At 48.7% G+C, this 16519-nt stretch overlaps 1 protein-coding gene across 2 annotated transcripts in view; it reads left to right on the top strand.

The window, feature by feature from the left end:
* The window catches only part of NRAP (nebulin related anchoring protein), a 75027-nt gene that overhangs the window by 53887 nt on the left and 4621 nt on the right, over nt 1-16519 (top strand). Inside the window, exons 32-38 of one of the 2 annotated variants that reach the window (XM_065923376.1) lie at nt 898-996; nt 3175-3279; nt 3621-3728; nt 4588-4899; nt 11193-11297; nt 12110-12208; nt 13462-13566. In XM_065923376.1, the coding sequence (XP_065779448.1) occupies nt 898-996; nt 3175-3279; nt 3621-3728; nt 4588-4899; nt 11193-11297; nt 12110-12208; nt 13462-13566 (933 nt within the window). The remainder of the gene's footprint in view (nt 1-897; nt 997-3174; nt 3280-3620; nt 3729-4587; nt 4900-11192; nt 11298-12109; nt 12209-13461; nt 13567-16519) is intronic. The other variant, XM_065923377.1, reaches the window with a different exon arrangement.

The following is a 16519-nucleotide window of genomic DNA, read 5'->3' as shown; positions in this document are numbered from 1 at the left end:
CTGCGCCTCAATATCTTAATCAGTCAAATGGGAATACTCAGACCTGTCTCATTTAGTTTTTGAGAGGATCAACAGTCATCTAAGCACTGTGCTTCTCTGTTGGCTGTATATGAAATCATCGCTGTGAGCCTGGTGATAATTTCTTGGTAAAAATATAGAAGTCTGGAATCCTAAGCTTTTTGAACTCCTGAGGAATCTTGCCCACCCCTGGGAGGACTCTGGGACTTCTGTTCCCAGTAGACTGGCATAGTGGAAGGCATTGGAAGTGAAAGGCGGTCAGCGTCCAGCCTGGGTGCCTCAGACTGGCTTATGCATTGATTGATTAGAAGCTCTGAACAAGCAGAAAGGGCCTCACTGTGGGAGTCGAGATTTAACTTTGTGCTTTGCTTTTCCAATGAAATCTCTAAAGCAAGTGGTTTCTAAACTTCATGGCGCATCAGAATCCCCTTTGGAAACTTAAAAAATTTACAGAGGCCTAAGGCTACTGCCGATTTATTGAATCCCATTTCCTGGGGTGGTGTGCAGGCATGTGGGTTATTTTAAGTTGAATGATTGTTTCCCGTGTACCCCCAAAGCTGAGGAACCCAGGGTCTTCAGTGAGCAGAGGAAATTTGGGACCAAAACATGAATTTCAATAGTCATGTTCATATTCGTGGCAAAGGACTAGCTCTCCCTTTCTTGTTAATAAGCCTCCGATTCCGTCTGTCCTCTCCTCTTCTCTGTTTCTTCATCTCCCTGAGTTCTGAGGTCACAAGAGCAGGTGATGGACTGGATTCTGGGTCACAGACTGGCAATCTTTGCAAAATGAGGTTTTATAACTAGTGCTTAAAGAGCTGATTCTTCCTCTGGTTTTGCATTTCACCTTGTCCTCTTATTCCCTCCTGTGTGTGACTTCAGAGTAAATATCGTCAGCATCCCCAGTCGCTCAAGTACACAGCCGTGACAGACACACCCAGCCTCACTCATGCAAAGCTCAGCAACCAGATTACAAACGAGGTAAAACCTTTGGATGACTTCAGGATGGGCTTTTTAAAAAACTGCTGGATTGTTTGTTTTTTTAAAAAAAGAATATGAATATTTGTGGGACGGGGGAGGTGGGGAGCAGGGGAAAGCATGCGTGTTTGCATGGAAAGAAAGGAATATCGTTAGATGAAGCCTAAATGGTTTCCAGAAGGAAAAAAGGCCCAGTAGAAAATCTGGTTTAGTCTGTGGTCTTGCCCCACCCTGCCACCCCAACCCCAAATGCATTTACAGATTGACAGCCTCAGCATCCCCTGGGAGCTTGTTAGAAATGCCGAACCTCAGGCCCCACCTGAGAGCCATCGAATCCACAAGGTCATTTAAGACCCTCACGGCTTTGCTTTGCACATGAAAGTTTGAGAAGTGCTGGTCTGTCATTTGTCTGTTCTAGCTGGGCAGATATTGGCTAGCCCTTCTTCCACTGTCATTCCGACGATGGTGATGGGGAGGATTTGTGGTTGTCCGGGGACGGTGATTGATACAGTGTGAAGTCTGCCAGCCTTCTTGGTTCTCTGCCTTCCCATCTTCTTGCTCACCACTTGCCCAATTCTCACTGTAATATTCGAGCAGAGGGGGCCCAGGGGAGAGACTCTTAACTCCGTCAAAGCATCGTTCCAGCTCTACCTCTTCAGAGTGGCTCTCTGACATGTTTGAAATAGCAAGTGAGCTTGGCAGAGAATGAAATGAGTTTTTCAGATTCTCCTTTTGACCCTAGCTTTTAAAAGTCAATTGAGACTTGGGTATTTATATATTAGTTTCCACACTTACCCCAAGATTGAGCTAAGAAGACCCAAAGGCCTGTGTAGCGATGTTATCGATTTAAGAGTCCCACCGAACCTATCTTGCCTGCTTTGTGATCGGGGTACTGTGGGATAGTAATGCCTCCTTCAGTGGCCTCTGGCCTCGGAGAACTCGGCAACCGCAGGCCATTTCTAATTACAAGAACATGTGTTTTCATACTGGCTGAGGCCCTGCACGGGAGCACTGGTGTGTTTGCCCGTGGGAGGATCCTGGGACTTTAGTGAAGGATGCAGACCGGGGTTTGGGAACCTCCTTTCCAACCAGCAGAATGGCTCCTAAATTTCCCAGATGTTAATATTGTCTTTACACTGTGTCCTCAGCAAAAAAAAAAAAAAATCTACAATGGAAAGCTCTGTAATGGTATTCCTAAAGGTGTTCCCCGCCCCCCCCCCCCCCCCCCCATTATTGAGCAAAGTAGAGGGCAGGGAAAAATATCTTTTCTTTGACTCACCTTGAGTTCTCGGCTGGGGCTCTGTAACAAAAGACAGATGAACATGGGAAAAGCATACACACTTATTTAATATGAACTTTAGGGGATGCAGGAGTCTTCGTAAGGAAATGGAGATCAGGAGGAACCGTTAAACCTGAACGTTTTTATTCCAGGTTTGATGAAGAATGTAAGATCGTAGGCAGGTGTCATAGAACAAAAGGGGATGAGCTGAGAGTAGGAAACTAGGGGACACTGAGTTTGTTCAGATGCCTCTCGGGTTCCTTGGGATTCAGAGATCAGATGCCCCTTTCCCCCTCCACCAGAGGGAGGGCAGCTCCCCCAGGAGGCATGTGACCTGCTTTAGGGGGGAAGGTCAGAGAGAGGTCTTCCATCTCCTGCTACTTCCAGATTCCTTCTGCTTAAAATATGCACTACACTCAGGTACCCTGTTTGGGGGTAACATGTCCTGAACCCCGTCACAACCAACTTGCAATTTTTTTACGTATTCCTTTCATAGCACTCAATTTGACTCATGAAGGACTATCTTTCCTTCAAGTTTTTTTTTTAAATTTTGATGTGGACTATTTTAAATCTTTCTTGGATTTCTTATAATATTGCTTGCTTTTTAAAAAATGTATGTTTTTGGTTTTTTGGCCGTGAGGCACACGGGATCCTAGCTCCCCAACCAGGGATTGAACCCACACCCTCTGCATTGGAAGGTGAAGTCTTAAACACTGGACCTCCAGGGAAATCCCATGAAAGATTACCTTTATTGAAAGAAATATCTTCCCCCAGCTGAGGGTGTGTCCATGACACAGTAAACAGCCTTTTACAAAAGTATTTCCCAGTTGCAAAGGAGGGACCTCCAGTCCTGCAGAAATGCACAGCGCTTACCTTCTTGTTTTTTTCCCCCTCCTGCCCAGCGTCTCTATAAAGCAGCAGGAGAAGATGCGCGACACCAGTATACCATGACCCTGGGTCTGCCTGAGTTTGTTCGAGCAAAAACAAACGCGGCCAATCTGAGTGACGTAAGCCTTTCCCATCGCTGAGGCTGAGATGTTCTCCAAGGCCAAGTCTATGTCTGTGATGGGACGTAGCAGTGACCCTGCTGGCATTTGCAGAAACTTTCAACCATGTATCTCGTTGACATGCATGTTAAACATACCTTTTCCCAGATGTGTTGATATATATGTGTCAGAGCCCACTTCCGGGAGGGTGCTAATAAGATTTTCTTTGCCAAATCAAAAGCTTTTGATTGTCAGAAATCCGTTCTGCAACACCACACTACAAATGAAGTGGGTAGCCTTTGTTCATGGAGTCATGTAATTTTTTTTTTTCTTAAGAAGATATACATGTGTTCCTACCATAGGCAAAATACAAGGAGTCTTGGAGGAATCTCCGTGCTCAAGGCTACAAGCTGACAATAGATGCTCTGCCCTTCCAGGCGGCTCGAGTCTCTGGAGACATAGCCAGTGATGTGAGTTGAATGATACGACCTTCCATTCTGCCTAATTTCTGTTAACTTCATGTAAAACAATGTCTACGGCTGATTTCCCTGAATTAAAGCAGATCTTTCGCCATGTGAGACAGCATGTCATCCGTGGAATATATTAGTTATGAATGAGATTCTTTGATGAGAGAGGGAAAGAAAGGCCCTGGTAATCGGAAGCTAAATGCAGGCAAAGATCTCCAGCAGAAAGGAGGTTACAATTTATTTCTAATTGTAGCGTCTAGGCAACCATCTCTCCGTAATGTGTAACTGTTTTCTAACTCCACCCAGAATTAGAAAGAATTTGCAGCAGAAAGTGTAATGTGGCCGTAGCGCAGCCCCCTCTTGACTCTCTGTAGCTTCCCGTGTCGGCGGTAGGGTTTGCAGCTGTGTTTCAGCCACTCTCCTCATAGCGTCCATAGCTTTGGGACATGAAGGTGACTTTCTCTTTCCCACAAACAAATCACAGAAAATCTAGACTTCAAATAAATGGATCCTGTCTTTTGGGTTTGATGTTTTGCCAAGTGTGAGGGGATAAAGCACAAGTTTCTCTTCCACCCTTTTTGATAAATTCCTTTTGGCCACAGAACTCGTGAGGGGAGCGGGCCCTCGCTCTGGTTCTAAGGATCTGGTTTTAATTAGATGGGAGGAAGGGAGCAGTGTTTTAATTGTCCCTCCCCTGGGGCGGGGGAGGCAGGTTCTCAGGCCAGCCTCACTGTGCCATTTCTTTATCATCATCCCGTCTCGTGTAAGAACAGGTGATCTTCTGAGTGACCGCGAGGAGCAGGCACAGATAAAACATCAGGGGGCCACACGCCGACCCCTGACCGCCTGGTTCCCCTTCCAGTTTCTCTACAGACATGACTTTGTGAAGGAGCGAGGACGGCTGATCGGGGCCCAGCGCGTGAGTGACGACCCCCGGCTCCAGCACTGCCAGCGGATGGGCCGGCTGCAGAGCGAGCTTCAGTACAGGAGGCAGGCGGCGGGCAGCAGAGCCCAGTGCCACCTGCCCATGGACATGCTGCCGCTGGTCCACGCCAGGAAGGCCCAGGCCCTGGCCAGCGACCTCGACTACAGGACGCGCTGCCACGCGTTCACGGCGCTGCCCGAGGACCTGAAGATGGCCTGGGCTAAGAAGGCTCATGTGCTGCAGAGTGAGGTAGGGGGCCTGCGGATCACACATCTCCCTGATCTTCCTCCTCCCACCAGGCCTGGGGGTAACCTCGGCCTCTTGCTTAGCCTTTCAGATCCCTTCACCAGCCCCCGCCCCTCACCAATGACTTACTTGGTCTGCATCATCCAGGTTGGAATTATTCAGTTAACAGATATTTATTGAGCACCTACTATGTCACAGGCATCCCTCAAGGCCCTGGGAATATAGCAGTCAGCACAAGAGTCCCCAAGTTCCTGGTGTCAGGGAGCTTCCAGTCTGTGGGAGGGAGATACGGCAGGAGTGAGCTGTGTGGTGTGTCAGAGGGAGACAGACAGAGCAGGGAAGCGGGGTGTGTGTCAAAGTGTGAAAGTGTTAGCTCAGTCACGTCTGACTCTTTGCGATTCCATAGACTGTGGCCCACCAGGCTCCTCTGTCCATGGGAATTCTCCAGGCAAGAATACTGGAGTAGGTTGCCATGCCCTTCTCCAGGGCATCTTCCTGACTCAGGGGTCAAACTTGGGTCTCCCCTGTTGCAGGCAGATTCTTTACCATCTGAGCCAGCAGGGAAAGCCAGGTAAGCATATGTGTGTAACGTAAAAAAATGGGGGACAGGATCATTCTCATCCTCTGTCACCCCCTTCTCCTCCTGCCTTCGATCTTTCCCAGCATCAGGATCTTTTCTAATGAGTCAGCTCTCCCCATCAGGTGGCCTAAGTATTGGAGCTTCACCTTTAGCATCAGTCCTTCCAGTGAATATTCAGGGTTGTTTTCCTTTAGGATGGACTGACTTGATCTCCTTGCAGGCCAAAGAGGATGAGATGGTTAATGGCATTGCTGATTTAATGAATGTGAATTTTGAGCAAACTCTAGGAGATAGTGAAGTACAGAGATAAGGACAAGGATAGCACTGGCCTGCTGCCATCCATGGGACCGCAAAGTGTCGGACACGACTTAGCGACTGAACAACAACAAAAACGGCCACTCTCGCTGCAGAGGTGACATTTGAGTAAAGACCCTGGGTGGCAGCAGCCTCAGCTTATCTGGGACTGAACTGAAGCGAGTGCCTGAGTGCGTGAGTGAGGAGGATGTCCCAGGGGATGGGATGGGTCCGAGAAAGAGACCCAGGCCCGACTGTGTGCTGGGGGTGTCCGTGAGGCGAGGTGGAGAGCTGGGCCCAGAGCAGCTGTTCCCTGACTGCTCACCAGTATGGCACCCTCGCTCCAGCTCTTGGGGGTGAGGGCCTTGCTCCTCCTGTTGTGCAGATGAGGTCACATGGGAGGGGCTGAGGCAGGCCTGGCTCCAGAACCCACACTCTCAACCATGCCACCCTCCTGGAGCAGGGGAGTCACGCTTCCTATGACGCAGGTGTGGATGCTTAGGCCCCAGAGAGGGGACGTCCTGGCCAACGCGAGGGCATTAAGTCCCACCCTCAGTGGAAGTCTCCGGACTCAGTGCCTCTGAAGTCAGTCCCAGGCCACTCCACGTCTCGGCTCCCTCAGAAGGGCCAGAGTAGTGATGAAAATATGGTCACGGTCAGCACTTCCAGGCCACGTGCCCGTGGCAGGCTCTGAACCATGTTTGTTTATGTGTATCATCTCCCCCAGCCCCACAGCTCCCCAGGGAAGAAGGTGCTCTTGTGAGATTTTAGAGCAGATCTCATGAGACTATAGTCCCGTGAACCCTTATCATCCATATCGGGGTTTCCAAACTTGGGCACCTTTGACACTTGGGGCTGGATGCTTTGTTGTGTGGGCCTGTCTTGTGCATTGCAGCATCCCTGGCCTCTACCCACGAGATGCCATTAGCACCCCCCTCAATGTGACAATCAAAAACGTCTCCATATATTGCCAAATGCACCTGGGGGGACAAAACTGTACCCGACTGAGAAGTCTGTTCCCAGTTGAGGACTGTCTGTATGATGCACCACGCCGAGCACAGACCGTGCATGGTCCATAGGAACATGCCAGAGGGGATGAGCTGTGAGGATTATGTTTTCCACCAAGCCTTCTGATTCTGGAGGCCTTCAGGGCAGTGACTACTCCTAGTTTAGTTAGATGGCACAGGCAGAGTGTTGAAAATACCCAGTTGATGATTAATCATGACAACAATGATGTAATGATTTAATGAATGCCATGATGGTCTGATTATGAATCAAGATTTGCTGGGACTGTAGTACCGAGTGGGCACCAGCCAGGGGAGCGTGGAGCAGGGCATGCGTTTGCTGAAGCACAGCCCAGGACCCACTTAGAAAGCCTTCTACTTACTAGCAGGCCACCCTCAGGCCCCTAAGAAGAGGCTCTTAGTGTGACTCAGTGCCCAGTCCAGGACCCTCCTGTTGGCGGCCTCTTCCAGGGAGAAGATAAACCTCCTGGGGTGGGACTGGCCACTGTGGGGAGGTTGGGGGCCTGGTTAGAAGCCCAGCTTCGTCCTCCAGCAGCCACTTGGCTTTCTAGGCCTTCGTGCTTCTACTGGAAGAGCAAAGATGTTTGATTTATTGGTGATCTCAGATTTCAGGATTCATAGATAAATGTTTTTTTAAATGCTGACATCATTAGTATCAAACTAGTTTACTAAATAAGGAAAAAGACCAAAAACCAACTCTTACCTCAAACTATCATTTATATCACCATTACTTCTGAAAAGAAAGGATATTTTAACACACACACACACACACAAATAAGAACAACAACAACAACAAAAAAGGTAGTCCTTCCCAAGAAACGCTTGTTGGCAATCATAGACTTACACTTTACCAAATGCAAAATGTTTTGTGCTGAGAAATTATTGACTGATTTAAGAATGTCCATGTTGGGCTTCATGCGTTGTTTTGAAACTTCAGGTTTGTTAAACTTGGTGGTCTTGGACCCCAAGATCCTGTGAACAGCAGACCCTCAGAATGTCCATCTGGTTTGGAGGCTTGTTTTCTTGCAGTCATCACTGAAAATCCAATTCCATGTAGTTACTGTTCTAGCGAAAAGGAAACAAAGACTCATGATGAGCTCAGGCAGTTCAGCAGAGTTTGGGGCGGGAACAGTAGCTCCCATAGCCATCCTGACCTCTCCCATCCAGGCCAGAAAGCAAACTGTGGGTCTCAGTGCTCACCCTTGGCGGGAGGGTCCTCAAGGCTGGGACTGCTGAAGTCTTGGGAAAGTCACGCTTACCTCAGGCATGCGTCTGAGACACGTGCTCCGCCCAGGCGGTCCTCCACCATCAGGGGGTGCTAGTTCAGTCACCTCTTGCTGCTGCAGCTGCTAAGCCGCTTCAGTCGTGTCCGACTCTGTGCGACCCCATAGACGGCAGCCCACCAGGCTCCACTTCCCTAGGATTCTCCAGGCAAGAACACTGGAGTGGGTTGCCATTTCCTTCTCCAGTCACCTCTTAGTCCTTTCCAAATCTGCCACTCCACGGTCCCCTCCGTGATCTCACGGGCTGTGGGCGTCCTGCAAAGCCCATGAAGGGACAGTCAAGGGGACAGCCTTAGCACCAGCCTTTATGGCTGCACGGCTTCAGGAGACTCCTTGAGCATCCCCGGCTTCCGTTTCCCCATCAGAAATAACAGCAACGACAGTAACAACACCTGAGAAGTACGGAATGCTTATCCCGGGCTAGGCATTTATTTAAATATTTTGCACAAACGATCTCATGTCGTATCTAGGTAGGTACTGTAAGTACTCCCATTTTTACAGATGCGGTAACTAACGCACCTATAAATCTTCAGGAACTTGCTCAAGGTCATAAGCTGCCAGGGAAATGACTTGGTCAAGACCGTACAGCTTAGTAAGAGGCAAAGCCAATGACTTGCTCCAAGACCATACAGTGGTTGAGGCAAAGCCCATGTCTGGGCCCCTGACTCTGCGGTTAGCGCTCTCTGGCTCCCCCTGGTGGCCAGAGTAGGAACCCAGGCGTTCTGGCTCTTGGGGCTTCTCTTAAGGACCACCTGCATAGGATCCCAGAGGACAGCAGCTGGTGACTCTTCTGAGAATCTGAGCAAGCATTTAACCCCCCCCAGATTGTCCTATAGTTGGGAATAAGAGCTAGTCCTTTGAGAACGGCATGAGGACTGAATGAGGTAATGGAAGTTAAAGCAAAGTCGCTCAGTCGTGTCCGACTCTTTGCCACCCCATGGACTGTAGCCTACCAGGCTCCTCAGTCCATGGAATTTTCCAGGCAAGAGTACTGGAGTGGGTTGCCATTTCCTTCTCCAGGGGATCTTCCCGACCCAGGGATCGAACCTGGGTCTCCCGCATTGCAGGCAGATGCTTTTACCATCTGAGCCACTAGGAAAGCCCCAAATGAGTCTGAAGCAAACCACACCCTTTGCAAGATAGTTGTTATAGTGATTCTTATTATTAATATGACAAATATACCCCTTCCCCTGGCCACCTCCTGGGTGCACCTCCTGGTTATGTAATTCCTTTCAGAGCTCAAGGGGTGAAAACTACAGCTTGTGCGTCTCCAGAATGGGGGTGCCAGGAGCCCCACGTGTGACTCTGAAGGTGGCATCCAGGCCTTCATATGTACAAGGGCAAATAGTGAGGTGGCCACTTGGGGAAGCGAGGTATAGCTGGGCAGCCCAAGAAGATCTCTTATCTTAGAATCCTTCTTGGAAACCATTTTTGGGCCGATTCTCCTCCATACCCTCCTTGCTCCCCACCCCCCCTCCCCTTTTATGGTGAGGTCTGGAGCAGGCGTGTTGTTTTTAGGGTCTGCGTGAATAGTCAAAGCGGGGCTGGGAGCAGAAATATCAATAGACAATCCATTTATAAGAGAGTCGGAGGCGCAGTCAGATCTTTGGGGAACCTGCGTCTTGCCTTCTGACTCACCTGCGCTCGCACTGTTCAGCTCAACAAAAGGCAAGTTGAAAGCGTGCGCCCCCACTTCATCTCACTTATGAAAGGAGCAAGGCCCGGCTGTGAAGAGGCCCTGTAGGATTATTCTCTCTAACTTAGAAATTTATCCAATTTTCTCTGTTCTTTATCAGAGTGGAAGGCAAAAGCTTTGCTGGTGTAGACTGAAAGATCGCGGTATAAAAAGCAATTTCACTGACATGGGGTTTTGAAACGTGCTCCCAAACCCGAGTGATGTCCCCCTTCACCAGTTGGAAAGCAGAGTGGAATTTGCACAGGGGCCTTAACCAGCAGACAGTAGATCAGAAACGGACCCTCTTTGAGGCCAGCTGTGAGGAGCACTGTGATTCCTGAAATGAAAAAAAACTAAAAAGGCCGAAAGGCTGATTTCAGGAGTGGGTATTTTGCGTTACCGCAGAGCTTGTATCTAAATTAGAGAAATGCCAGCAACTTCGTTTAGGTCCAAATTTCACATTTCCTTAGATAGTCCTTTTTCTTCCTTTAAAAATGCCTAATTTCCATATGGAGAGGAAGAAAAGCTTTTTAAGAGACTGTCTCAAGGTAGGTAATGGTGGGCAGATCAAGTAATGGTAATAAGGTTAAACATTTCAGCAGATTCCTAATCAGGTCCATTGTCTTAAAACCCCACTTACTATTTTCTTCCTGGAATTGACGCTGTAGTTCTGATCTTCTGAGTCCTTAAGAGGAGGAAAATGGATAAAGTTTAAGCCCACTGTGCAATGTAGGCAAATCCTGAGGAGGCAATGTAGGCAAAACCATAGGAGGAGGGGTAAACTGAGGCATGGAAATATTAAGGCAGTTTACACACCATTCCCCAGTTGTAGCCAGGTTTGTTGCAGTTTTGAGTCCTGCAAAGAACTCCCCCTCCCCCACCACCACAAAATAAAAAACAAATCTAACACACGAGAGTGTCTTTTACCCCTCAGGACTCTCAGGTGTTTTCATGAGAACAGAGGGATTGTCATGACCTTTGGGTATCACAGAGAGAAACTGAGTCACATTTTGGTACAGTGATTTGCCCTGAGTCACAGCAGGTTTGATCCAGAGCTCAAAGCCCTTTGATCCACTGAAAGTGTGTAAAACGTTTCTGTTTAGGCAGGCGGTCAATCGCCTCACTGCCAGAATGAAACCAAATAATCAAGGCTGACGTGTGGGCTGAGGTGTATATCTCACATCTTTCTTAAGGGATCATTCCCATAGGTCACAACCTTCTGCTTGGAATCCAGCCAGTTTACAAGTGGGACCTTCTTGTGTCTTACACATGATCCGTTAATTCTGGGCGGAATGCACAAACTCAAATAGTTTGCCTTGATGACTTGCAGAACGCACCCAAATGAAAATATTGAAATATTGTGTTGAAGCATTTTTACAGATGCCCCAATGATTTGCAACCGTTTCCTGATAAAAGCCAGTGTTTTTTTCTTCCCACAGTTGCGCTACAAGTCGGACCTGATGGGCATGAAGGGGACAGGATGGCTGGCGCTGAGTTCCCCACAGATAGAAAGTGCAAAGAAAGCTGGAGAGCTCATCAGTGAGGTATCATTAACCTGAGTCTACCACCAATGCAACCTGGCGTTTATCTCTTCCTGACGAGGGAACCTGCAGATGGACTGGAGAGCCTGGGAGGGCCCCATGGCACTGGACTCCCAATATCTTTCTGGGGCTATTTGCAACCAAATCCCAAGACGGAACAAGATTTGGCTCCCAGTGAATTCACTTGCTGGGGAGTTAAAGGCTTGTTCCAATCAGGCAGTGAAAGAGGGGTGATGCATTAGACGATGACCAACAAATGTATTATGTACAATTATGATCTAACCTGACCCATTATTTTCATGGAGGTAAGGAAAGCGTTTGCCACCCTTCTCCTGAGTTTACTCAGTTCAATGTCCTAGGCTTACCTGACTTCAGAGGGTGTTAAAAGTTGTCCAGAGATGGTTACCTTAACTGAACTCCCCACCATGTTGATGACCCAGAGATTCTTGCCCTGGGAACTCCTTGAGAGCGTGGCACTGCCTTCTTTAGTTCCTTAATACCAGAACCTACTTGAATAGGGTCTGGGCAGGGCCGACTTAAGGCTGAATCCGTCCATCGAGTGAATTCCTTTTCTTGTGATGAGCTTTGGCATTTTGCAGCCTCTCTTTTCAAGAATGTAAATATGTAAAATGGTCCTTATCACAGAGGCAGCTTGAATCTCTTCTGTGTGCTGGTGAGGTGGCCACAAAGAATAGAGATTTCTTTCCCAAGCATGGCAGTGGTACTTTTGGTACTGAGCAGGTAGGGTGATGCTGCACCCAGAAAAATGCATGGTGTTTGACTGTTTCTTGAGAATCTTGGCCTTTCTCTTACAGACCAAATACCGTAAAAAACCAGACACCATCAAGTTTACCACAGTGGTTGACTCTCCAGACCTAGTTCATGCCAAGAACAGCTACATGCATTGCAATGAGGTGGGTGTTTTCTGCTCACTCATCCCAGGCTTAATAGTAGGTAGTGCTTCACAGTGGTCAGTGTTTAAGATGTAAGGACAAACCTTCTGTCCCTTACCTGGGTGATCTTGGGTCAGTTTTCTAATGTCTTCTAGTCATGGTTCCCTTATTTGAAAGAAAAATAAAGATAGCAACCATTTCATAAGATGGAGTGAATTAAATGAGGATGAAGTAAATAAAACTTCATGAAGCTTTTAGCAATTATTTAGAATATAGTAAGTCCTCAGTAAATGTCCCTAGTTAGACTCTTAATCATCACAATAGTAATACTAAATATTATTGATGGACATTACCAAACACTAGGTCATCTATATCATAATTGTCCATAGATGATAATGGAATTAAATCTTAACATAAGCCAATTAGAAAAAAAAAAAAGTAGTTATATAAAGAATGTCTTTTTACTTTTACTTTATGTATAATTTAGCCCCATTTCCTCTCTCCTGTATTAATTTTGAAGAATAGGAAATTACATATTTTCTTCTCTGAAATCATCCAGGGATTGGATTTTTGCACACTGACAAAGCTGCCCCATGCTCACAGAGTCCACGTGCGGTACTGACCAGTTCGTGTTTGCAAAACACAAACTGAATTTGGGAAAGGGTTGGGATGTTAAATATTCTATTTCCTCTTTAAAACTAGATGAGACTCAACCACCTCCTAAAATTATTTGCAGTCCTTAGATCACTGCCCTAAAAATAGCCATTAAGAGGAAGCTTGAGTTCTAAAATTGTGTCTTCTTGGGACACAGGGTGGACTACGAAAACTTTAAATTTCTTAAGAGATATTAAGGCATTTAAGGTTTTTTAGCTGCTTCGTCTTTTTATTATTACTATTAATGTTTAGTAACAAAGGCATTGAGGCATTTTGTTACTAGTAAAAAGCTTGAGCAAATGCCTGTTTGCCAAGATCCTCTGAAGTTTCCACCCATTTTTACTGTTTGTGAAACAGGTACAGCGACCCAGGGTGATGGTTTGTGACCCTTTTGGAGCAAACTTGAGGAATATTTTAAATACTCAAAACCAGCTCCCCACCACCTGACCCTGGCCACTCGGGCACCTCCCTTCCCAGGTGGCATCTGGAGGGATGCTCTCCAAGTGCGGGATGGCTTCTATACCCTGGAGTGGGAGGGGCAGGAAAGGGCATCAGCCCCCTCTTCACTTTCGACTGCAGCAAGTGCGGCTTCCCATTTACCGTGAGCCTTCTCCCTGCAGCGCCTGTACAGGTTGGGGGATGCTGAATCCCGACACAGGTACACCCTGGTGCCCGACCACCCCGATTTCACCAGAGCCCGCCTCAACGCCCTGCATCTGAGCGACGTAAGTGAACTGGCCGTTCATGTGGTATGTGCCCATTTCTGTAATATGATCTGTTTCCAAATGGGATTTTTTTTTTTTAAGAAAAAGAATTCCTAGGAAAGGAGCTGGGAACAGAAAGCACTCTAGACTGAGAGTAGGATAAATGGCATGTATAACTTTGAGCCACTTTTCTCGCTGGGCCTCAGTCTCCCCAGCTGCAAAATGGGGATGGAGCTGCGCTAGCCGACTCCTGTGGTCCTGCCAGCGCTAGCATCCCAGTGCTGGGCGTGGCTCCAGAGACCTCAGTCGGGTGCTGGGCTCCAGCCAGAGGAGCGGTGCCCTGGCCTCGCGGGTGTAGACCCCTGCTCTGCTTGTTCCCGGACTCCTCTCCTTAGCCATTCAGAGCCTTGCAAGTTTGGAGACCCAGTGGCGCTTTCTCTGCTTTCTGCCGCTGCAATTGTAGTCCATGGGATCCCAACACAATCCGCTCCTTTGTGCCTGAGGCTGTGGCCCCCGACACGTCTGCTCCCTTGGATGTGTGCCCTTTGCATGCATCTCCAAGATGCTGTTTCCTCAGCCTGGGCTTGTTGTTGGCAGGGGTCGGAGGCCCCTGGTCGTAATAGAATAGGCGGCCGCTCTGCTGGCAAAGCTGTGATCCTGGGATAACAGGTACCGAGGCGGCAGAATCAAAAGACGCTGTCAGATCAGAATAACACAGGCTGAGTGTGTCGGCCTGGGGCCGCGCGGGGCCTCCCAGAGTCCGGCCATTCTTCCCGCCCTGGCCTGCCATTGTGTCCTGGGGCTCCGTGCAGATCAACAGCTGCTGCTGCTCACCCCAGAGGTGGCCGCCTCGCAGGGGTCGGCGAGAGGCGCCTTCTAGTTAGCGTGTGTATTAGTTTGTTGCGTTTGTAAAGCCCTGTGGGGTCCCACGCGGTGAATGTGCCGGTGCTTTGTAAATATGAGTTATTATGACCATTTGATGCTTTTGAGGGATGCGCAGGCGATAATTTTAGAACAGCAGCTCTGGTGGGCTGACCTCCATCTGGGGAAGCGGGACCTCCCCCTCAGCGGAGCTCGGACAAAACATCCATCTCATTAATGCTTCAAGGATGGGGAAAGGCCAGGCCTCCACGTGAGGGACGCCTGGAGGCCCATCACCCTGGATGCTGGGATAGAAGTGCCTGTCCTGCGGGGACCCAACTTAAGGAGGACAGCCACCCCGGGCTGGTGGCAGAGGCATCCTTGCTTCCACAAGGGGAGCCAGTCTGCAGAGTCCCAGAACTGAAATTAGCTGCCAGGGCACGCGGGTATGGAGGACTCATGAACCTCTTTTGAAAGAGCACTTCTTCGGGGGCGTGTAGGATACGCACAATTGGATCAAGTGCTCTGTGAGGAAGATGTGGAGGGAAAGTGACCTTCCTGGGCAAAGAAAGCCATTGAGATGTGTAAGGCAGCCGAAATAACTAAAAATCAAATGACTCTAATGTGTGAGGATGAGGGCAAAGCTGTGCCCACTGTGATAAAGAAGAGGAACGCCCAGGGTTCCAAATCAAAGAGCCTGCGGAATCTAAAGACTCCCAGTGGCAAGGCAAAAACCTCAACAGAATAAAAAAAAAAAACCTCAGGGAGGAAGCGATGACAATCAAGCAAATAGTTTACAGGGAGAGGTGGGGCGGGGAGACGGGGAGCCAGCGCCTCGGGCAGAACCCCAATTTGGGCCTGCCCTTGAGTTGACTGCCATGTGGTGCAGTGGTAAAGAATCTGCCTGCCAATGCAGAAGACGTAAGAGACGGGGGCGGGTTCAATCCCTGGGTTGGGACGATCCCCTGGAGGAGGACATGGCAACCCACTCTAGTATTCTTGCCTGGAGAATCTCATGGACAGAGGAGCCTGGTGGGCTACAGTCCATGGGGTTGCAAAGAGGCAGACAGGACTGAGCACATGCAGTTACAGAGACTCAGGCTGGGATGCCTTGACACCAAAGCAGGGTGACCTTGGAGTTTGATGCTGTGAAAAGATTGGTGTCGTTTCCTGGCCCAGATCTGGTGGGGAATCTTCTTAGGAAGGCACTGACAGGCCCCTTTCCAGGGGACGATAAGGGTTTTGACTCTCCTTCCTGGTCTAATACTTGTAGGACCCTCAAAACAAGGAAATGCAATGCTAGAGGGGCTGGTTGTCTGTCGTGATCTGAATTCCGCCTCCCCTTCTACATACCTCTCAGTCCGGCTTGCTAAACTCAGCAACGACCCAGGAAATCTAATCCTTTGGGCACTGTTTGTGATCTGCCATGAGGCGATGACCTTAGCGATGATTAGTTCTGTATTTCTAGGTGCATCAACAGAGTAGGCATTTGGCTTCTGGTTTGTGATGTTGGGACTGGAAGAAGTGATGAAGGTAAAGGTGATGATGAGCAGCAGGACTTAACAATGAGCTCCACCACGTTTGGCCCAAGCTTTCCGTGGTCCGCTCTAGTCCCAGGCTCGGTTGTAGGGAGGCATGAGGGCACTCTGCTTTTTTCTCTGCCACTCTTCCTCCGCTTAATCCCCCCAATCCCCTGTAGGACAGAGTCTCAGCCTTGACCTCTATTTCCAAGTGACAAAAGTAAGGTTCTTAAGGGCCCCCTGACCTGCCATGGCTCTGAGATGCGTGAGCGACCGAAACGGTCTGGGGCTGTCACTTTGTCATCTGCTGGCGATGCGCCTCGCCTGCTGTCTCCCTTCTCTGTGACAGAATAAAGGACAGCCTTCCGCTGGGATCTCCAGATGACTCCTTTCATGGAGCCATTCCCTTATCTTGAAAAAAAAAATATGAGCTACATGAAGGCACGGGCGGTTTTGATGCCTCCGTAGGTGATGTGGGTCTACCTGAGGACTAAGAGGATGTGATTACAGACTCCCGGAGGGTGTGCAAGAACAACTTGAAAGGGGGAGAAATAAAAGAGGACGATGTGAAATGCAGGGGTCAGGAACTCGGT

Source organism: Muntiacus reevesi, chromosome 2 (genome assembly GCF_963930625.1).
Source record: "Muntiacus reevesi chromosome 2, mMunRee1.1, whole genome shotgun sequence".
Classification (NCBI taxonomy): Eukaryota; Metazoa; Chordata; class Mammalia; order Artiodactyla; family Cervidae; genus Muntiacus; species Muntiacus reevesi.
This window is presented reverse-complemented; position numbering and strand designations above follow the sequence as displayed.